We start from the raw sequence: 22683 nt of genomic DNA on the forward strand, positions 1-22683 counted from the left end.
CCAGCCACCTCCTCACAGTGCTCCCCTCTTAACCTCCAGCCCCAACCAACTGGCAGCTGGCCCAAAGGGGGAATATCTCCTAGGTAAGACATCCTGCCCTTCCCCTTGATGAGAGGGGGAGAGCGCCAACAGTTTACACGGGACTCAAACGTCATCAGTCACCTTGAGAAACACAGTGCAAGTGAGGTAAGACTGCAATTCTACACTTCTCACCCATTCAATACAAGGTTTGTTTTAGGTTGTGGGTCTGTGAACCAACCTGTCTGCTCTTTGGTTTCTGGTCCCCTTCCATTTAATAGTCTCATTTCAATCTGCCCTCTAGGAAGCAAAACGAAACAAAACAGAAAGTTTTAATGGTTTATAAGGAAGAGATGAATTCATATCAAAAGTCTCTATGAGGTTAGTCATGATTGTGAGGCCTGGGTCAATTGATGTCCCCCACCCCAGTCCTTATGCCACAATAGACCACATGTGGAGATAGAGAACTGAGATTTGGACCCGGTAGAGCTACCAGGTATAATGAATTTAGACAGCTATCCATTCCAACTGACTCTTGAACTTTCTATACGCCCTCATTCTTGTCTGTGGGCGTACGATTGCCCGCATGAGAACTGAAAATCTTAAACCCACACTTCTTCTGAATAAGATTCTCTGTACACTAAGCTGGTAGCAAGGCCTCTGGCAGAAAAGGCAAATCTGGGCTCTCCCCAAGAGCCTCTGTTGTTATCAACTTGCATTCACCAAAAGTAACTGGGAGGGCGCCTGGGTGGCTCAGTGGGTTAAGCGACTGCCTTCGGCTCAGGTCATGATCCCAGGGTCCTGGGATCGAGCCCCGCATCGGGCTCCCTGCTCCGCAGGAAGCCTGCTTCTCCCTCTCCCACTCCCCCTACTTGTGTTCCCCCTCACACTGTCTCTCTCTGTCAATTAAATAAATAAAATCTTTAAAAAAAAAAAAAGGTAACTGGGAAATGAAGGCATTATTTTTTCTGACTTGATATTTCAGGACATTGAGCTCACTTATGCTTCATTTTTTCTGGCAGACCTGAGGATCATTCCACAAGGTAGAACAACTCATTGACCCATTTGACTTGGCCCCAGGAATGCTTCGTACAGAGATTTCCTATTCTGAAGAATTTTGATAGAATTCCCTGGAGAAAAACACCCATTTTAGTTGGCATATCCTAGAGTCCCTGGAATCAGTTATTTACTTACAATTCCTTAAAATTTGGAAGGATTTTGGAATTGCTGTTGTTTTCTTGGTAAATTACTGGATCATACTGGTGTCTTGGAATAAGGCAACACATTTTAAATGCAAGTTTCCATAAACTGCAACTCAACTTCCCTAGCTCCTAAGGGATTTTCACTGGCCCAGACTCAGGAAGAATTTTCTTCTGTGGGATCCAAGACTTTAGAGACCAAACATTTCCTGAAGACTTTCCTCTGCTTTCTGACCTCTACCTACCTCCTCCCAAAGACACACAAAGTAACCATTTCTGATATGCGCAGGCAGCCAAGAGTGCCTGGTGGGCCTAAGGGGCAGGTTAGGGGAACAAGGGAACATGAATCCAAGAGTCTTTCTCTGCATTATGGCACCATGTTGTTGCCTGATGGCTTGAGTATGTTAACCCCTTGCGTTATGACTAGAAGTTTTACTTCCCACCTCTGGAGCTTTTCTGAGAAATTGATTTTGTCCCTGGTGTTCATTTATATTCCAGAAACCAACTCGATCATAAAATAGGAGTGATGGTTAGGAGTAAAGGCAGCCAAGAGGACGTAAATTATCAGACTCTGGCACCACCAAACGTTTTGAAACTCATTAGTTCTGCTGCCTCTCCCCCTTAGCTTGTTAAAACCTGGGCTGGGTGTGTTGGGTCCGTGTTTGGGGACAGAATTTTAGAGCCATTATTAGGAAGTGTGCTGGCTTGGTGTACATTGCCCACTCACCCACGCTGGTCATACCAGGCCCTCTCCCTGCCACTGCCCAATCCTGTCATCTGCATCCCTCCAAAGTTCTGCGGAGACCTCTAAGGTCATGTTCTCCCACCTTACAAAGTTGCAAATATCTTTCGCGCATAATTTCAAAAGTCTTGTCTGAACTAGACTTTCTCTGCTCCTTCTTTGTTTCCTCTGTGTCCTGGCATCCTTACTTCGCTCCCCACCCCCGGGCCTGGTCTGGTCCCCGGCCAGTGGACGTTCTGTTAATACGAACTGGCACTGGTGGGGTGTTCTGGGCACTGCCAAGGCAGGTCCTGGCACTTGTCCCCAATTATCCCAATTCTCACCATTTTTTCCTCATCACCATCATCGAGGGATGCCTCCTGCAGATCATGACCCCAAGTTCAGGATAGAGTACCCCTGCCATGCCTCCCTTCTCGCAGGAGATGCTCTCCCCTCCCCCCCCCCACGCCGCAAGTCCCCCAAAGCCTCTGTTGTTCGGAGTTTGCGGTCCGGACCCCTGGAGTCCGAATCCCGCCTGGGCTGGCGGAGGGACCGAGAGGAGCGGGGTGGCGGCAGGCAGGGCGCACGGCCGGGGCGCCCAGCTCCGGGGCTGCCCGCAGGGTGAGGCCGCTCCCTCCCCGCGCCTTCCCCATCCCCAAAGAAGACACCCCTCCTTCCGCCCGGCCCGCTCCCCACCCTCGCCGCGGCGCCGCCTCCCCGCCGCCCTCCCGCGCTGGCCCCGAGCCTCGCAGGCAGCCAGCGAGCGAGGGGAGCGCTCTGGGATGGGACTTGGAGGAAGCGGCGAGGGAGGAGACAGCGGCCGCGGCTCCCACGAGCGACCCCCGAGGAGAACCGCGCCCCTCCGAGCGCCGAGGAGGCCGACGACGGAGACCCGGGTGGCTGCGCCCGTCTCGCTGCCCAGGCGCCCGCGGCAGCGGCTGCAGGTGAGCGGGGCGCGCTTTCCCCGGGGCTCTGCGCACGGCCCCGGCTGCCCCGAGGCGCGGACACACCGGCCGACCGCCTGACGGACCGACAGACCAACCGCAGAGCTCGGGCGGACGGGCGCACGCGGCCGCTGCCCCCAGGCCTGCGCGCCCGCCTCGCCCCGGCCCCTGCGGCTCCGCGCGGCCCCTGCGGCCAGGCGCCCCCTCCCGCCCCGGGGCCCGTCGCTCCGGACCCCGCTGGGCCGGCGCGAGCGGAGGTCGGCGCTGCCCGGACCCCCGGGCGGCGAGAAGTCAGGCCAGCCCGGCCGGGCGAGCGGGGCGCGCTCCCTGCTCGGGGCGCACGGCGCGGCCGCCAGCCCGCAGGGCCCCGTGGGGGCGCTGTGCCCCGCCGCGGGGACTCCGGACCTGGGCTCCCGCGGCCCGGGGGGGGGGGGGGGGGGGGGGGGGGGGGGAGACTTGTTGAGCGGGCACATCCAGTGTGATTCCTGTCCTACTGACAGGCCCGATCGAGTCGGATTCCTCCCCTCGGTCGGCTGGTATTTTAATGCCGTGTCATCTGGATTTTGTTCTTGGTCCTCCGTCCGGTGTCTCTCCATTGTGGAGAAGGGAGAGAAGGGGGAGGGCATTTTGTGGTAGTTGCTGGAAACCCCCCGAGGACAGTTTGGGGAGGAGACAGAAAAACGGGGACCCTCTCTCGTTAAGGTCTCCAGGACTGGACGCCCGGGAAGGTAGCTCCTCAGGAACAGACCCCCACCCTGAACCAACCCATTTGACCAAGTTCCAAATTGTCATAAATCAGGGGGCCAGGATGCATCTGCACCAAGTGCATTGATTGGGCGGGCCTTCCAGGAGAGGGGAGGCTGTAGGGGTAGGTGGTAAAATGCATAGAATCTGGGATTAGCCCGTCTAGGTTCAAATCCTGGCTGTGAAGCTCACGGGCTGGTGACCTCGGAGTAACCCAACTACTCTATGCCTCAGTTTCCTCATCTGTCTAATGGAGATGTTAATACCTACAGGACTGTGAGGATTAAAGTCCTTAGAACAGTTCCAGGCACATCCTAAAGCTACCTGGTGAGTTCCATTACCTCTCTTACCAGAGAAAGCAAGGAGTTCCTATGAGCAGTCACCTCCTCCCCAACTCAGGAAGATAGCCTCTCCACAGATACAGGAAGGTGGCAGATAATCCACATGTCGTTAACTGGGGTTTTCCATTCTGGAGGCCACTCCTGCGCAGCTCTCCCTACCTGCTCTCTAAGGGACAGCTTCATAAAACCATGTCAAGATACCAAAATGGGTTTATGGCCTGGAAAGTTTCCTCTTCGCCCCTGAAACTTGGTCCCTTAGAATCCCCTTGAGAATGCACAGATCTGTGGCTCTTCACTACCTGTCCACACTTTTATTCCTGCCAGTAGAATTCAGCCTGAGGCCTCCCAGTTGCCAGGACTCTCTTTTTTGTAAACCTGGGCTCCAGGGTTCCCTTGCTCCTAGCATCCAGACCCAGACAAACTGGAACCACTGTGGCCTGAGCTCACTCACTGGTGACGCCATAGCAGAGTCCACCTCCGAGATACCCTCCCATGGTTGTCATGCCCTGGGCTCTTACCAGCAAGCACCAGGTATCTCTGTTCAGCCAGAGGTAGTTGTAATGAGGCCCAAGATTTAAAGAAAAGGAAATAGGTGATTGCTCCTTGAAAGACAGCAAAGAAATAGGAGGGTCTTTGGAAGTTCTAGAAGGAGATCCCACAATTTTCCTCAAAACAGCTCTGACTGGTGCCTAAAAGAAGGCAAGGAGTAAGGCAGGGGTGTGGCTGGAGAAAGGGGTAGAGACAGGCTCAGGTCTCAGAAAAGCAGGCCACAGGGTGTGATGGGTGTCAATGCTGGTGGGCACCAGGTGTTGGGCGTGAAGCCGGGCAGGCAGTGACAGAGGACATGCTAAGCCTCAGGGGTGAGTGCTGGCGTTTAAGACCAGTCGAGTGGGTCAGAGGGTCTCTAGCGCTTTCCCTGGGACCCACTGCCCTCTGGTCTGCAGCACCTCTGTTCAAGAGAACCCTTTCCTGGGACTCCCCATCTTTAGGGAAGCTCAGGAGGGCTGCCCTGCTTCCCACTGTGAGAATAGCTCGGGAGGATCATGGGAAGAGGGAGCCTGAAGCGCCAAGAAGAGCGGAACATGTCGTCACTGTTGCTAGTAAACAGTGCCAGAAAGGCCCTTCCAAGGGACCAGTTGCCACTGGAGCTCCAGACTGTGAGCTCATCTTTGAACCCTGCCATGTGGCTTGGCAGACGGCCATCACTGCCTCACCTGGCAGGACCCTGAAGGGGATTCAGAGGGAAAGGCAGGGCTGGGCTGGATCCCAGACGCTTGGGCCCTTGTCAGGAATTGGTGGTAGTGACGAGGTCAGTGGTGAGAGGGAGCGGGGGCCCAACCCGGAGAGCACACTGATCTTGGCACCTGAAGGACCTGGCTGCCAGTCTCAGCCCTGTGTGTGTGTTTGTGTGTTTGTGTGTGTGTTGGGGGGGTGGCTGGGGGGAGTTGTTGAGGTCAGCATTATAACGCAGGGCCAGACGATAGGGCTTTGAATGCTAAACTAAGGAATCTAGATTTTACTGTGTTGGCATGGGGAAGTTGGAACTCTGGCAGTTTTTGAGCAGGAACATGATAAGCAAGCATGATAGTGTGTTGGGAAGATTAAATTCAGCACTGGTGCTAGATGGATTCAGTAGGGGAGACTTGGAAACAGTCTATTAATTAGGACTAATGTTCAATTCCAACTTACAGAAAAAAACTGAAATAACGGTGGCTTCGAGAAGGGAGTTTATTTCTGTCTTGCGTTCTAGAAGCCTGGAGGTGGTGAGTCCAAAGTGAGAGTGAGGTCAGGGACCCACACTCCTGTGCCTCGCTTTACCATGCAGCGTGGCTTCCATTTCTATCGTGGGTCATGGTTCAACATGACTGCTGGGTACCCAGCCAGGATGTTCTCATTCCAGCTAGCAGGAAAGCAGGAAGCAAGGAGGTCAATTCCCCATCCCTCCTTTAGGACACTTTTCAGAAGTTGTACATACCATGACCACTGCCATCCACTGGCCAGCATGTAGTCACAAAGGCAAGAAGGGAGGACTGGGAGCCATGGTCTTTATTCTAGCCTGTCACACGTCCACGTAAAAAGTGGGAGTATTACCAAGGAAGGAGAGGAAGGAAGATATTGGGGGGGGGGGGTAGCTGCCAGTGGTCTCTGTGATGGGAATAAGGTCTAGGACTGTGACCTCGGTGTGGATGGGAAGGGAAGAAGACATGAGTGGCATCACTGAGAAAAAAAATGGCAGGATTTGGTGCTTGAGTGCATGGAAGGGAAAAAAAGATATGGAAGGAATGACCATATATACCAAAATATGAGGGGAGGGTTTTTTCCCCCCAAAAAATTATTCCTTAGAAAAGAGGAAATTGCCCTCTATTTGAGTCCTTGCAAAGTCTCTCAAAGTACAGGGAATCTAGCAAATATTTTGAACAAAGTGCTGTTTGGGGAAGACACACTATGTTCAAAATGTTCTCAATCAAAGTGCTACCTTTGGATACATCTAGATACATACCAAAACAATAAAAAAAAATCAACTCGGATTTTGTCATTATTCTTGAGGGCACAGTTTCCCAGTTGCAAGGATTGGATGGTGCTGGATACAGTCCTTTAAAGAACAACACAATGAGTGAGTAAGTTGCAGAGATACACTGTCCTCTTCTGTTGGCCCGAGATAAAACCTCCAGCGGCAGCATCCCATATGGGTCTGGAAAGTGCTGTGTCTCAGACAACTTAGTTGGGGGGTGGAGAGGTTAGAAGACTCAAAACGTATCTTTGTTGTTGACACAATAGTGATGTTTGAAAGGCAAGCATTTGAAAACATTGTTTTATGGAACATTTTTAATGAGAAAAGCCTTACTTCTAAAGTGATAACATTATTTTGTAATTTAAAGTGTTTTGAATAGGCATTTGTGACTAAGTTGATACATTAGTTACTGTGACTCGATATTTGATATTTAATCTATATCCTTTTAAAATTATATATTTAACTTGGCGCCTGGGTGGCTCAGTTGGTTAAGCGACTGCCTTCGGCTCAGGTCATGATCCTGGAGTCCCGGGATCGAGTCCCGCATCGGGCTCCCTGCTCAGCAGGGGGTCTGCTTCTCCCTCTGCCCTCTTCCCTCTCGTGCTCTCTGTCTCTCATTCTCTCTCTCTCAAATAAATAAATAAAATCTTTAAAAAATAAAATAAAATAAAATAAAACAAAATTATATATTTAACTTGGCTGAGAAATTTGAGGGAGGGGGTCCTCCCGTCATAGGAGATAGCCGCTGGCGTTGCCTTTATTTAGGCAAATATCCTATATAGAGAAAGACATGAGCTGGGACTTGGCAGTTGTCAGTTGCCAAACTAGGGCCAGTTTGATCCAACATTTATTGATCTTTCGTTGGTCAATAAGTGTGTTTATTCATCATTTGTCTATTTTCTAAAAACTTATTTATAAAATTTGGCCCCCAGCACATGGGTGATACACCAATAACAAGGTATGTCCCAAGGAACAGCCCACAAATGAGGCAGGGAGACAGATCTAGTAGCAAGAAAAAGAAAGCGAGGGCTAGAGCAGACAACAAACCCACTGTTCCGGGTGTATAGAGAAGTCAATCCTTACTGGGAAAACTGGAGAACATTTTAGAGAGTGGGTAACACAATGAGCTGAGCCTTGAGGAATGAAGGCGATTTTTGTTCATGTAGGGCTTCCAGGCCAAGGGACCAGCGTGGAGGGAGGCACTGACTGTGATAAGAATCTGAGCTCCTCAGGCCAGGGAGATGGCGGGGATAGAAGCTTGGCTTTGTCCCTTAGCAAGCTCTCAGGCCTTGGAGAGTGTCTTCCCCTCTTAGTGTCCCATTCATAAAATTGGGAACTCGTCCATCTCACAGAAGGATTGTAGGGATCCAACGAGATGATAATATAGAAAATGCCCAGGTCACTGCCTGGGACATAGTAAGCACTTAAAAAATAGTAACGGCCCCCTTTCTCTTCTTATCCAGAGGCAGAGTTTACCACCTTGTAGAAAGTCATGCCCAGCCTTCTTTAGGATCGCAGGATTGTGCTGGCCTGTGGCCTGGTTTAGGTTGAGAAACACTGTTCTCAGGCCATGCCTCTCATTTTACAGCTGACTAATTAAAACCCAGAGAGAGAAGTCACCTTACTGAGGTCACGCAGGGTGTTCTAACAGGGCCAGGCCTCTCCTCTCAAGGCCTATAGCACATCCTGTTGGCTCTGGTGGGATCCTACTCGCCTGACAATTTACTTGGAATGGGGATGCTTAGAAGAACCCAAGGCTAAGAGGGTCAGAGCAGTCTCCTCTGTCCCTTCCCCCACCCCCTTGCTAGAGCTAAATGAAAAGACTCATTGTCCCATGGAGAGGAGAAACATTGTTAAAACAAAGTCAAAGCTGTTGTATTTTTAAAAAATATTCTTTCCGTGCCCCTGAATGCTTCACGGAATCTGTTCAGATTGAATTAACCTCTGTTTCCCAGCACAACAATCCTCCTATGCCCATACATGAAAGGAATTGTTTCTCAAGCATCAGTCCATTTCCCAGCTAGAACCGGCTCCTGTTCTCCAAATGCTTGCAGTGAGCTGTAAGTGCCCAATTGAGCAACATTATTAATATGGGGTCCATGCTCTGACCTTTTTTTTTCTTGTCTCACTGCCATTGCATTTTTTTTTAAAAGTCTATCTTGCCTATATTAATATCGTCCTACTGGTTTTATGTTGGCATGTATACAATATTTTTTCCCACATTCCTTTAGTTTCTTTTAAACAGCTTTTTTGAAGTAGAACCTACATACCAATAAAATTCATCATTTTTAGGGGACAATTTGATGAGTTCTGACAAATGCATACAGCCGTGTAACCTCCACCATAATCATGATATAAATACTTCTATCGCCCCCCCGCCCAATTTCCCTCATGTCACTTTGTAGCTGATCTTCTTTTCCCACCCCCACGCCCTGGAATCACGGATCTGCTTTCTGTCATATAGTGTTGCTCTTTATTGAATGTCACATAAATAGAATCGTTCAGATTATAATCTTTTGTGTCTGGCTGCTTTCACTCAGTATAATTATTTTAAGATTCAACCTTTAATTGCCGAGTAGTATTCCATTGTATGGATGTACCGCAGTTTATTAATCCATTCATCAACATGTGGACATTTGGGTTGTATCCTGTTTTTAGCTTTTATAAATAAAGCTCCTATGACCATCTGAGTATAAGTCTTTGTGTGGATGTGTTTTCATATCTTTTGCGTAAATTCTGAGGAGTGAGGTTGCTGGTAGCAAGATGAAACATCTCAGTCTGTCCAGGACTGAGGAGTTTTCCAGGATGCAGGACTTTCAGGGCTAAAACATCGACAGTTCGGGGTAAACCAGGACAGCTGGTCACTTGTGCTGTGTCATTTGGCAAGTGTACATTGAACTTTATGAGAAACTGGCAATTTGTTGTCCAGAGCCTCTGCACCATTTTGCATTCTTACCAGCAATGTATTAGGGTTTCAGTTTCTTCACATCTTCACCAATACTTGGTTATAGCCACCTTTTTAATTTTAGTTTTTCTAGTGGATTTGTCATGGAGTCTTATTGTGGTTTTAATTTGCATTTTTATAATGACTAAGAATGTTGAACATCTCTTCATATGATTATTTGTCATCCAAATATCTTCTTTGCTGGTGTGACTGTTCAAATATTTCACATATTTTCAGATGGGTTGTCTTCTTACTGAGTTTATAAGAGTTTATATAGTCGGATATAAATAACAGATCAGAAATGCGTAAATCTTTTCCACCAGCTTGTGACTGACCATGCCATTGCATTTAAAAGGAAAGTTTTAAATACTTTCAGATATTAGCATTATTTTTAAGTTATATATTTGTATGTCATTATTCTATTATACTGGTCATAAATAAGCATAAAAGTTAAGTTGATGTGTGTGTTAAATGGCTTAATATGACAAAATGAACAATGTGTACTTTATATTAATTGGTTTAATTGCATAATAAGAACAACAAGTAGCTTACTGAGCACTTACTATGTGCCATTCACTGTTCTGCGTGCTTTATGTATAGGGCTGACTTAATCCATACAACAACCAGGTCTATTTCTTATCCCCGCTTTAAAGATGAGGAGACTGAGGCACAGAGAGGATAAGAGTAACCTGCTCAGTGTTAGACACCTAGAAGTGCTTGGTTCTGTGTTTTCTTTTTTCTTTTTCCTTTTTTTAAGTAAGCTGCACGCCGAACATGGGGCTCGAACTCACCACCCTGAGATCAAGAGTCTCATGCTCTACTGACCGAGCCAGCCAGGTGCCTCAAGTTCTGTTTATTTTTCATGCCTTCCCCTTCCCCTATTCCCCTTTTAGTTAGTGATGGTGACCTGAAAACACAAACACTTCTTGAAATCAGCAGGAAACCCAAGCACATGAAATGGTATTGTTTTTTGAAAATGATACTCACCCACCACATCATGTTCCAAATGTTTGGATTTAAATGCAAATATGTCAGGTTGCAAGTGGGCTTAGAGAACGTGTTGTATACATTTTGAAATAAATAAAGGGGGACTTTGTATTTTCTCAGTTTGGAGGAAGGAGAAAGCAGTAAAATAAAAACTCACATATAAATGACATAACACACTTAAAAAGTCATTTAAAATGTGATAAATACCCAGGAAGCTTGAAAGTAAATAATAGGTTTAAGACCAGAGAAAGAGGCAAACTCTTTGAAGTGTTCTTCCTTTTCTCAGAAGGAATCTCACAGTTAAAGCTATGAAAAAGGGCCAATCTAATTAGTGAAGAATTTAATTTATTTAAAAAGTTGGGGGCAGTAGTTATCAGTAATGAGCTGATATGCTCTGGAGTTTCACCACTTTATCAGCTGCATAACCTTAGGTAAATTACCTACCTTCTCTGAGTTACTGTTAGAATTAAATGACTTAATACATTTAAAGCATTTGGCCCAGTGCCTGGCACATGGTAAGTGCTGTACAAACATTTGCTATTTTTAATAGAATTTTAATGCATAGGGGAAAGTGAGTTAGCTCTATACAGCAAGTGTGAAAAACTTTGGGCTTTGAAGTTTGACAGCTGGGGTTTATCTCCAGGTCAATTCCTGAAAGCAATTTGCTGAACAAACAATTCACTAATTACTGAGTATTTTTTTTTAAGTTTTGGGAAATGGTCTTTGCCCTGGCCCTACCCTGTTCCTGCCTCTGACGGCAGAACAGCTATGCCCTTTCATGAGTTGTCTTCTGGGATTTGACTTGCAGCTAATTGGGTTTTCTGCTAATCAATGAATTGGTAAATTGGCCTGCTTACCCTGGGTTTGAATCCCTACTTTGCTACTTACTTTAGCTGTTTGACCATGATCAAGTTACTGAGCTTCTGTGAGCCTCCGTTTCCTCATCTCTAAAAAGCAGAAGTAATCATTTTGATTTCTGCAAGATAGGTATGAGGATTAAATGAAGTCAGTTGGGTGAAATTGCCAAGCACAAGACAAGGACTTAGTAAAGATTTTACATGCACGTGATGTTACTTAAATGTCGTTCCTCCTTAAATCTTGCCTCCTCCCCCACCTAATTTATATAAATTAATAAATTGTGATGACACTCATATGCCAGGCAGGACAGTCTTTTTTTTTTTAAGATTTATTTATTAATTTGAGAGAGAGAGAGAGAAAGAGTGTGTGGGGGGGGAGGGGCAGAGGGAGAGGGAGAGAGAGAATCTCAAGCAGACTCCATGCCCAGCACAGAGCCTGACATGGGGCTCTGTCTCATGACCCTGAGATCTTGACCTGAGCCGAAATCAAGAGTGAGATATTTAACTCACTGAGCCACCCAGGCGCCCCCAGACAGAATAGTCTTGACATCACTCACCTTGTGGCCAAGTACCTTTCTCATCCTATGTGAAGCACTGAGATAGGCCATCCTGGGAAAACCTGGTTCTGACCCTGTCACTTCCCTGCTTAGAATCCTTCTGAGCCTTTATACTAGCTATACCAATACAGAAAATGGGTAAAGGCGGTGCTGTTCTGGTAGACAGGGCTCCTCTGGTTCAAAGTCCCCTTGCCATGTGGATACCTGGAACTCAGAGTTAGAATTCTTTATTCCTGCTCAACATCGGGTTTGATCCTATTCTTCTCTCGTCCCCCAGCGCCTTTGCTCATTTGCTTGTCCCCACCTCCCCATGTGTGCCAGGCACTATGCTGAATGCTTCAGTTACATGCATTAATTCACTCAGTTAACTAATATTATCCCATATTCCCACAAGCCTCGGGAGGTTAAGTAGCTTGGCCAAGGTCATACACAGTGAGTTTCAAGAGTCGGGATTCAAAGGCAGGAAGTTTGGTGCCAGAGTCCAAGCCCTTGACTACTGCACCCTGCTGCCTCTTAAGAGACATGTGAGGGAGGCAGGAAGGCAGGGAGGCTGGGAGGCTCACTATGTGAGGCTACCTTGTATCAGCTGTACATACATTCCTTGGGAATTTATATATATTACTTTGTGCCATACACTATTATTAGACTGAAGGAATAATGTTACTTGGAATCTTCAGATATGATTTTTTCCTTTTTCAAATCCAAGATATAGAATATGATTATAGACAATTGATAAAAAATAACCCCAAGGAGAAACTTGAGGATAGATCTTTTTTTCCCTGTCAAGTTTTCCATTCAGTCTCATAGAGACCAAAGTGAAGAAAAATTTTAATATGCATGCCCTGCTCAGAGTATCCAAGAACCTACCAATGGAAGTTCCTTGAGTTCTTAAGGATCAAACACATAAGTGACATTTTAAGGACAAGGGGCATGTTTGATACTGAAAAGGTGGCACAGCGGGTCTGCAGCGCCTAGAGTTCAAGGAGACCTGGAAATCTCACCCTGCTCCCTTTTCCCGTTGTGTCTGTCACAGCCTTCCCCTCTTCCTCTTCTCGAAGATGGAAAAGATGCTGGTGGGCTGCTTTCTGTTGGTCCTCGGACAGATCCTCCTTCTCCTTCCCACTGAGGCCAGGGAGCGGCCTCGCTGGAGGTCCATCTCCAGAGGGAGACACGCTCGGACCCACCCCCAGACGGCCCTCCTGGGTGAGTGATGGGGGCTCTGCCTCCGAAGCAAGCAGGAAGAGGTGGTTAAGGGTGGACCTCCGGGCAGGGGATGGACACATGTCAGTCAGGAAGCTCTCTTTTCCCTCAGTCTCCTGTTGGGTTTTGGGGGGGTAGGGTGGGGTGGGGGAGGGAATGGATCTCATTGGCAATGAGTGCATGGGGTTTTCAAAATGAAATTGAAACCCTTCTATTTCAGAGCCTCCCATTTAATCTGAGGCTCATGACTTTTCTCCCAATACGCAAGGAAAAAATCTGAAAAGGTCCTGGTTGTACTTCTCTGAACAGGGTGTTATGAGAGTTTTTCATTGGATTTGTCCAGCTAATCTGTGTTAATAATGCTTCCCTGCATGGCAGCATGGGGAAAAGAGCAGGCAGTTTTGCGGAAGGTGGGAGCAGTCTCAGAAGACAGGTGGGGATCCTGTGAGTGGAATCAAGATACCAGGAATAGAAAATATCGGGGTTCTCTTATGAACATGTTTTCTTCAGGTGAATTTTTCTTTTTCTCCAAGAGAAAGGAAAGATCGTAAAAACACACAGACTATGGATAAATGGAGCTGGTTGTAAATCTAGGCTCTGGTAAGCCCAGGATGTGGAGGTAATAGGAAGGGCAGCCAGTGGAAGGAGAATAGGTTTTGGCATAGACCTGTGTTCACGTCCTGGGTCTGGTACTTACATGTGTATACTTAGGCAGTGCAGTCTCTCTGGGGTTCAGTTTCCGCATCCATAAAATGGGAATGTTAATGCTGACCTTGGAGTATTTCTTGTGAGGAGAAAATAAGTTAAAATAAACGTAAACTGTAGGTATGCAATGAATGATAGCTTTACAACAACTGTCGTTCTATGAGGTCCTCTGAAACTGTTTTATAGCTTGTTGGCCAGGTGACAGAGTCTGACCCCCTATGAAGGCCGTTGAAAGAACTGCCCAATTGCCTGGTCGCCTCAGCATTCAAAATTACAGAGACCAGGGCAGTTCCAAACGCTCTGTTCTGAGAGGTTAGAATCTTTACTGATGTTCACGAAATGATGGCCCCATGACCCTGGGCCTTCCACGTCTTTAGTCTTCTGAGAATCTGTTTCCATAGTGACATCAGCATAAGACTTTTGCGAATGTGGCAAGGACTGGGGCATGTTTACTACACTGATTGAAAGGCTTTTTTTTTTTTTTTTTAAGATTTTATTTATTTATTTGAGAGAGAGAGAATGAGAGAGAACACATGAGAGGGGGGAGGGTCAGAGGGAGAAGCAGACTCCCCGCCGAGCAGGGAGCCCGATGTGGGACTCGATCCCGGGACTCCAGGATCATGACCTGAGCCGAAGGCAGTCGCCCAACCAACTGAGCCACCCAGGCGCCCTGAAAGGCGTTTTAAAAACAAATTTCAAGATGATAAACGTGTGTATACACACACACACACACAAACACACACATATATATGTATAACATGTAGTATATATATGTATACACACACAGAGGGAGAGAGAGAACTTAAAATGCCTGATTCCTACAGCAGCAGCCGCGATTGCACGGTTGGGTTTCTGATGGCGCTTTCAGAATGAGCCCCCACACACTTAGCTGGAAAAGCATACTCCTCTTGGCCCTAAATACCCCCGCCCCGCCCCGACACCCACACACCGCGGCTTCCCTATGTCAGCATTCACTGCCCTCTCCGTCGCCCCAAGCTCAGGCTCTGAAGTAGAAACCCCTCCGGCGCCTGGGTGGCTCAGATGGTTAAGCGTCTGCCTTCGGCTCAGGTCATGATCTCAGGGTCCTGGGATCGAGTCCCGCATCGGGCTCCCTGCTCTGCGGGGAGCCTGTTTCTCCCTCTGCCTTTCTCTCTCGCTCTGTCTCTCATGAATAAAAAAAAAATCTTTAAAAAAAAAGAAACCCCTCATCTTCTGAAATCAGCCCCACACCCAGTATTGCCTCCTGTTCCTCATTTCGCCGGAGAATGTGCCAGAGCCAAGGAGAAGGCGGGAACATGGCACATCTCCCCGCCCCGGAGAGTGGCCAGTGGCCGCTCCCGGACGTGCTAGACGGCTGCTGGGCCCATGAATGGGGTTGAGTGAGAATCATGAAACTGGAAGGCAAACACCACAACTTTCTGGCCTGGATTCTCACGGGCCATCTGCTTTTGGTCTTCCTCTGACAGGGAACAAAGATGCAGAAGCCACATTCACTGTAGTCCTTGCCCTGATCCTGTGATTTTGTCTTCATTCTTAGAATACGGTGTCTCCCATGTTATGGGTGTTCGCTTTTCTCGGCTTTTTGTTTTCGATGTTCTAAACATCGCCCAGGCGCGTTTCACTTTTGTGGCACCTCATTGTGGCTGTAGTTAAGGTCCGCCCTGCATGACTTATTTCACTAGTCACTTACTTGCAAGGGTGTCTCTGAAGGTTTAACAGAGAAACAGAATTGTTTCTTAGGTTGATTCTTCGTTTGAATTTTCTGATTTTTTAAAAAAAGTTTATATTTCATGTCTAAAGTCAAGTCAGAGTTCCAGTAACAACTTGAGCCAGTTAAAAAAAATAAAGTGTGTATTTATGAGCCCCGCCTATGAATGTTTGCAGGTTGCCCAGATGATAGTCAGTGGTGATGTGTGTCCACGTGAGCTTCCCTCCTGCTTCATTCATTCATCTGGAGTTTCTGCTGTGTGGCAAGCACTGGGGGTTCAGGAAGCACATGTGTAGTGGGGGAGACAGACATGGAAAAGGATCATTAATTTGGTGGAGTTGATGTGCAACAGAAGCAACATTAGCTAGGTTATAGCCCCACTCTCCCTGCTGTCCACTCAATATAAGGCAGTGGGTCTCAGACGTTCTGGTCTCAGGATCCCTTTACAGTGAAAAGTTATTGAGGATCCCAAAGACTTTTTGTTTTTGTGGGTTAGATCTATTGATATTTACTGGGTCAAATATTGAAATGGAGAACTTAAAAATATATCACCTAACGAATTAATTAAAAATAACAATAATAAACCAACAACATAACCCGTAACATAAATAAAAATATTTGTATAAAAAATGACCTTTTCTCAGTTAAAAAAAGAATGGCGCTGTTCTACATCTTTACAAATCTCTTTCATGTCTGGCTTAATCGAAGACAGTTGGATTCTTACCTTGTCCATTCAGTCTGTCATGAAATGTTGTTTTGGTTGGACTACCTGAAGAAAATATGGCCTCCTGAAAAAGGAAAAGCATTTTAATAGTCTTTTCATATAATTGTGGATATTTTTCTTTGAGATGACACCAAAACTTGACAAATGATAGTTTCTTAAAGGTTAGTTGCAATGTGGAAACGAAAACTGCATCAATAAACTTTTCATGCTCTATGTACTCATGAGAAAATAATATAAAAAGCAAACAGTCGTGCTATTATGGATATAGTTCTGACCCCATAGGCCCTTTGAAGGGATCTCAGGGACCCTCAGGGATCCCTAGACCACACTTTGAAAACAGCTGGTTTAGGGCTGCATTCCTAGTGAAGGCAGAGATCCTCCCTGAGGGATGAGCGGGCAGGGGGAGTGAGGCTGGAGTGTCAGGTGGAACCTGGTCAGGCATCGGGGGACCGGCATGCCCGTGAGGCGGGTGGTCTGAGCTGGAGACAAACCTGGAGGAGGGAACCAAATTACTGAGGGCCAGGGGCTCTGCAGCTCTGACAGAGTTTGGGCTTCATTTGCCAAGGGTGGGAACCCCTGGGGGACTTGAGGCAGGGACCAGTAGTGATCACTGCTGACCCTCTGTCCATTCACTGTGCCATCTGGACAGCCTCAGCCTTCCTGGGCTGTGGCAAAGGGCAGGGAGAGCCTCTGTGTGCAGGCCACCAGGACAATGAAGGAGCCCATTCTCCAGCCCCAAGTCCCTTCCAGGCAACCATGCTAGCTGGTGGAGTTGGGAGTTGCAGGGTGTGCCTTACTCAGAGCCTAAGCCCGTGAAAGCCTCCAGATTCATCCCTCTGTACTCATTCTTTATCAGTGGTGCACATTCCCTCCCAAACTCCCAACTCCTCCTTAGGGTGCCTTCAAGGTGGGGTTCACCAGAAGTCATGTTGCCTCCAGCCCTGATTACTGTCTGCTTGGCTTGTGCACAGTTTTTCTCTTTATTCTATGACTGCCACAGGGTGGGGTGGAGCTGTTGCCAGGGCAACCGGTGGATTCCTTTCAGCCTTTTGGAAACCTTAACCCTTTTGCCCAAACTCCCACAGTCCTTGACTCCCCTCACCCCAAGAACGAGAGTCCGCAAAGGGTCTACACTTCCGTGGGCTGGCTCTCCCTGTTTTGTTTGCCTTTTACAAGGTCTTGTTGACATGGGCATTCTTTTCTAAATTTACCAAGCTCGCTCGTTTTATTTCTACTAACCTCAAAACCTTTTCCCTTCCCTGTAACAGATGCCCCTTGGGATCAATAGTATCCACGCAGAATTCATGTTTGCATTTTGAGAGAGAGTGTTTTAAGTGGGAGGTAGAGATTTTAAAGGAGGCTAGCCCCATAGTATGGTTAAGGGATGGGGGGAGCTGAACTCCCTCTCCCCCCCACCCCCCCTGCCCCCGCCAACACATACTCTGCTAAGGAAAATTCCAGGTGTTCAGGGCTACGAACAGTGAAATTTCTTCACAACAGTTAATTTACTACTTAAAAATAAAGCTAATGAAGACAATCTAAGAACTCACTATATATAGCCCCAAGTTCTATTCCTCGGCAATCACAGTACTTATGAGGGACTTATTTCCATTCTTGCATACATTTCTAATGAAATCTGACATCGAAATATTAGTAAAAATGCAATGTGTTTCATATAAGGACCTGCAACCTCCTAAATTAACAACGTGACCGAAGGAATGGGCCAGCCAAGAGAATTAAGTGCAAGAATGTCCTACTCTCTGTTGCCAATGGAGGTTTTTGCCCAAGTTGATAATTATTAACATTTTCAAGTGCTGGCTGCCAGCAAATGAATTTCCACATCCTAAAACAATCCTCCTAATTGACATGCGTTGGCACCCTCAGTGAGGAAGGAACAGCAGATGCCAGAGGCCATCAGAGTTTCTGGCTCCTGGAGTGACAGACCTATTGAGCGCACATGTTTTATATGCCCTGGAGCCACCTTATCAAGTTTTGAACTTCTGTCTCCTTCCCTGAGCTTTCAGGGGGCTGTGTTCACCCTCTTTCTTCTACCTGGAATAGCTTTCCTTGGCCAAGGCCTGTGATCGGCCAGGGCCAGCTCAAATGCGGCCTCCTCCCTCTCCCAGCCAGGCAGGACCCTCTTGGGATGGGCCACGCCCACTGCGGTCCTCTGCTCAGCTGTCAACCTTGTCTGCCTTATATTCCAAGGGGGAATAGTGGCACTTACCCAGGATGGATTCCTACTCTAGTTATTTTTGTACTTGCCTGGTTTTTACCTCTAGACTATAAGCCTTTGAAGATAAAGACCGTTTTTCACGTCTTAAAGCACCTCTGGAGGCTACTCTCATTACGGAGCCCCTGCTGTGAGTAGGGACATGCTAGCTCATTGAATCCGCGAGAAAAAAGACAAAACGCCGCAAGGTGGTTATTGGTTTATCTCATTTGCAGGAGAGGAAGCCCAGGCTCAGAGAAGTTAAGCAATTTGGCAAGCTTGTCAAGGCTTCTGCAAACCTAGGGGAAAAAAGGTGCCCACTCCCACCCCCACCCCTCTTAGGGAGTAGATGCATGGCTTAGGGGATGATGTCCCCTGGGGTCCACGGACGTCAAGCCCTGGTGTTGGGTCCAGCCCACAGCAAAGCTCGGTACTTGTTGAATGCCTGAGTGGATGAGACGTGCAGATGACTGATTTCATCCCCATTTGGATACTTCCAGTCTTGATTCCACTTATACTTAGCAGGTGACGTTGGGCGACTCGCTCTGTCCTCCAGTTTGTTCATCTACAAAGGGAAGTGGTTGAAGTCAGTGATCTTCAGATCTCATCTAGGATGTGATGACATCACTAATTCCTATGCCTTCCTGATGTCCCTTCTCTGGCTCCTGTGGTGAAACCCCAATGCAATCCTTGGCTTTCTTTCACTTTCTCCCGGTGGGAGAGCCAAGGTGGAACCATATCCTGGAGGCTGAGGAGGGTTTTGAAACAGAAGAGGTGGGAGAGTAGAATCAGGTAGGAGGGTGGGCAGTAGGATCAAGTAGGGGAGAGGGGGCAGGATGGCAGTATCAGGCAGAGGGGTGGGGTGGAGTAGTAGGATCAGGCAGGGAGGTAGAGGGGACAGTAGGATCAGGTGGGGGTGTTGGGGATAATAGTATCAGGCAGGGGGTGGGGTGGAGCACTGAGATCAGGCAGGGGTGTGGGGGAGCAATAGGATCAGGCAGGGGGGTGATGGGGCAGTAGGATTAGGCATGGGAGTGGGTTTGCAGTAGGATCAGGTAGGGGAATGGGGGGCAGTAGGATCAGGCAGGTGGGTGGGGAGCAATAGGATCAGGCATAGGGGTAAGGGAGCTGTAGGATCAGGCAGCAAAGCAGTGTTTCTCAAACTTTATTGTGCATCAGAAGCTCCTGAAAGCTTGTTAGAACACACACTACTGGTCCCTAAGCTCAGAGTGTTTGATTCAGTAGGTCTGGGTTGGGAACCTGAGAGGTTGTATTCCTGGAGATCTCAATTTGAGAATTACTGTAGAAGAGAAATCTAGAAGGTAGGGTAAGGGGATGGGCAGGAGGAAAAGATCTTAGGAGGAGATGCTGTGAGGCACAAGCCAGAAACACAATGCAGGGATGAGTAACATTGGCTAAGAAAACTGCAGTTGGAGAGGATAAACTAACTGTAGGCTGGGTCCACCCCTTCTGAAGCTTTGAAAATAAGCTGCTGGCATTTTTCTACCCAGCGGAAGCTGGCAAAGGTGGGCCTCCCCACTGTGCAGGGAACCAGCCTCTTCCAGCAGAGTGATTAACACACATCTAAACAATCGAGTGGCTGGTGTGTGTCTTTGTCATCAGGACTGATTATAAAAATGGAGTTTGATGGGTAGAGCTTATCAAATTGTTTTCACTAGAGCAGAGGCTTTTCAAAAATCAAGTCCTTTGAAGTGAGATCACACCCCATCTTCAGCCCTTCACTACGCATCCTGTGCTATACAATGGCAGCTGGGAACAAGGACTCGGTGGGAGGACTGTCATGGCGGCTACTCAGCCCAGATGCATGAAACGCTTCTCTTTGTGCCTGTGCTCTCTGCTTTATGTATAAACCAATGCCTCTGTTACCGTTCACGTTGAATAACCTGTATAAACTGAATTCCTCATTCTTATCTTGTAATTAATATTGGAAGAATTAAAAAAAAACAAAAGCCTAGCATCTGACTTCCAATAAGCTACAAAGTTAAAAGCTTTCCTAGCCAGTGAATAAATAACTGGATTTTTTTTTTTTCTCCTACAGATTCTCTCTCTCCCCTTCTTTCTTCCTTTCTCTTTTCTATTAAACTCTTCATCCCCTTCCTTTTCTGTAACTCTCCTTTATCTCTCCCTCTTAAAGCTCTTCCTCCCTCCCTCATTTCCTTCTTCAGTTCCAGGATGTTCTATCCTCAGCTTGCCCAGGAGGGGGGCATCCTCTCTGCGGGTGACATAGCCACTCTTCTTTTCTCTTCCTTGACGGCTTGTCCCGTTGGAGGGCAAGGCATATAGTCTTACCCCTCTGGCCAATCATGTCCCAGGTCTCCCTAACCCATGGTAATAATTAAAGTAATGATAATGAGGGCTGTCTTTTTTTAGGGGGGGGTGGGGGAGCATCTACTACGTGTCAGGCACTGTACGAGGCAGTTCACACTTTACTCCACACGGTGTTACTATCCCCATTTTACAGATGAAGAAACTGAAGCTCAGAGAGGTGAAATATCTTGCTCAAGGTCAGATAACCATTGAGCAGCAGAGGTGGGATATGAAACTACAACATGCCTTTTCCTCTGTTCAAACCCTTGTCCGCAAACCTACCTCTTCTGTCCAACTCAATTGGACTCATCTTTCAGGGCTCAGGGGAAGCAGTCCTGATCTTTTAGGTCAGGATTTAATACCCCAACAATGCATCCCCCCAGCATGCCCTATGTCCCAGCGCAGCACTTACAGCCTGGACAGCGATCGCCTGCTTCATCGTCTGTGTTGCAGCGGCAGGGATCAGGAATGTGCCAGGTACGCAGCAGGTACTCCATAGACGCCTAGAGGAGTAAGTGAACGAACAAATGAGCGAAAAGGAGCGGCCAGAGAGGAGCCACCGAGCTGGTGGAGGTTTCCGAAGCCAGGGCATGTGGAAAAGATCCAAAAGGCCTGAGGATGTTTCACTTGAAAAAATCGAAGGGCTCTCTGAAGGCTGTGTTATGGAGGAGTCCAGGCTTGTTATCAAGACCTTAAAGAGGAGGTGGAGAACCAAACACCTGTGCTTTCAAGGAAACAGGTTTTCCTTCCATGCAAAATTCTGTAGCCACCAGATTAGCCCAGGAAGGAAACAGCTTGCCTCCTCGGGCTTCAGGGATGTGGAAAGCCTTGTGTGTAGAGGCTTAAATAAGTCTGTAATCTGCGAACCCTCATGGTCCAAGATTGTATGGAGTTGCCTGCAGGATTAGGAACTGAACTAGGAGATAAGGACTTTCTCTCCTATTAAAAAAAAAAAAAAAAGCTAAATATTTGCTTTCCAGGAACAATCTGCCTTAGGAGCCTTTCCAATAACAAATTTTAAGCAAGAGAGAAACTGAGAAATTTTTAGTGACTGGCAACATATAATTTGTTGAATCCCTGGGTTTCACTTCCGGCAATGTTAATTGAATGAATGAAAAGAATGATTACAGGTTAATTGTATTTGCTTTTTTGGTTAATTCATGTACAGCTTGCAGTCAGTGAATATGACTAGACCCTTACTCTGCGTGGCTCAATAGCCATCATGGGGCAGGTGTTTTTAACTTAAGTAGGATATTTTAAATTTTTTGTATTAAATTTATCTTCTTCATTTAAGTTATTCATTCTTGATTAATATCTTTTCCCTCCTTAACAGAGCAATTTATAATCATTTACAAATTTGATAAAATGCTTTCTATATCTTTATGTCCCCACTGAAAATATTAAAAGAATATTTTATATTCTCTTGAAATGATTATAAAGAATAATCATCTTTACTTTAAAAAGTTCATGTTTAAATATTTAATGAACTTTAGTTATTGAAAATACAAGAGGAGCTATTTCAAAAAGTTGCCCAAGTGATCAACCTATATATATTTCATGTATTCGCGAGAGGAAATATTATAGAGACTTGAGTTGTATATTAGTTTCTTAGGGCCACCGTAACAAAGCACCATATATTGGGAGGCTTAAACTCCAGACATTTATTTTCTCACCTTTCTGGAGACTAGAAGTCCAAGATCAAGGTGTTGGCAAGGTATGTTTTTTTTCTGAGGCCTCTTGGCTAGGGCTCGCAGAGGACTGCCGTTGCCCCATGTCTCACGTGGTCCTCCCTCTGTACCTGTCTACCTCCAAGTTCCCTCTTCTTATAAGGACACCAGTTAGATTAGATTAGAGCCCACCCTAATGATCTCATTTAACTTTAATGACCTCTTTAAAGACCCCATCTCCAAATACACTCACATTCTGAGGTACTAGGGTTTAGGACTTCAACTTATGAATTGTGGGGGACAATACGTCTTCTC

General features: G+C 46.9%; 1 protein-coding gene across 3 annotated transcripts in view; it reads left to right on the forward strand.

The window, feature by feature from the left end:
* The first annotated feature begins 2668 nt into the window (after nt 1-2668).
* Nucleotides 2669-22683, forward strand: part of MATN2 (matrilin 2) — a 127059-nt gene continuing 107044 nt past the window's right edge. For 2 of the 3 annotated variants that reach the window (XM_035011587.1, XM_035011588.1), the window contains exons 1-2: nt 2669-2882; nt 12858-13027. In XM_035011587.1, the coding sequence (XP_034867478.1) occupies nt 12883-13027 (145 nt within the window). In that variant the 5' untranslated portion in view covers nt 2669-2882; nt 12858-12882. The remainder of the gene's footprint in view (nt 2883-12857; nt 13028-22683) is intronic. The other variant, XM_035011590.1, reaches the window with a different exon arrangement.

This window comes from Mirounga leonina, unplaced genomic scaffold (assembly GCF_011800145.1).
Source record: "Mirounga leonina isolate KUSES-001 unplaced genomic scaffold, KU_Mleo_1.0 Mir_165, whole genome shotgun sequence".
NCBI lineage: Eukaryota > Metazoa > Chordata > Mammalia > Carnivora > Phocidae > Mirounga > Mirounga leonina.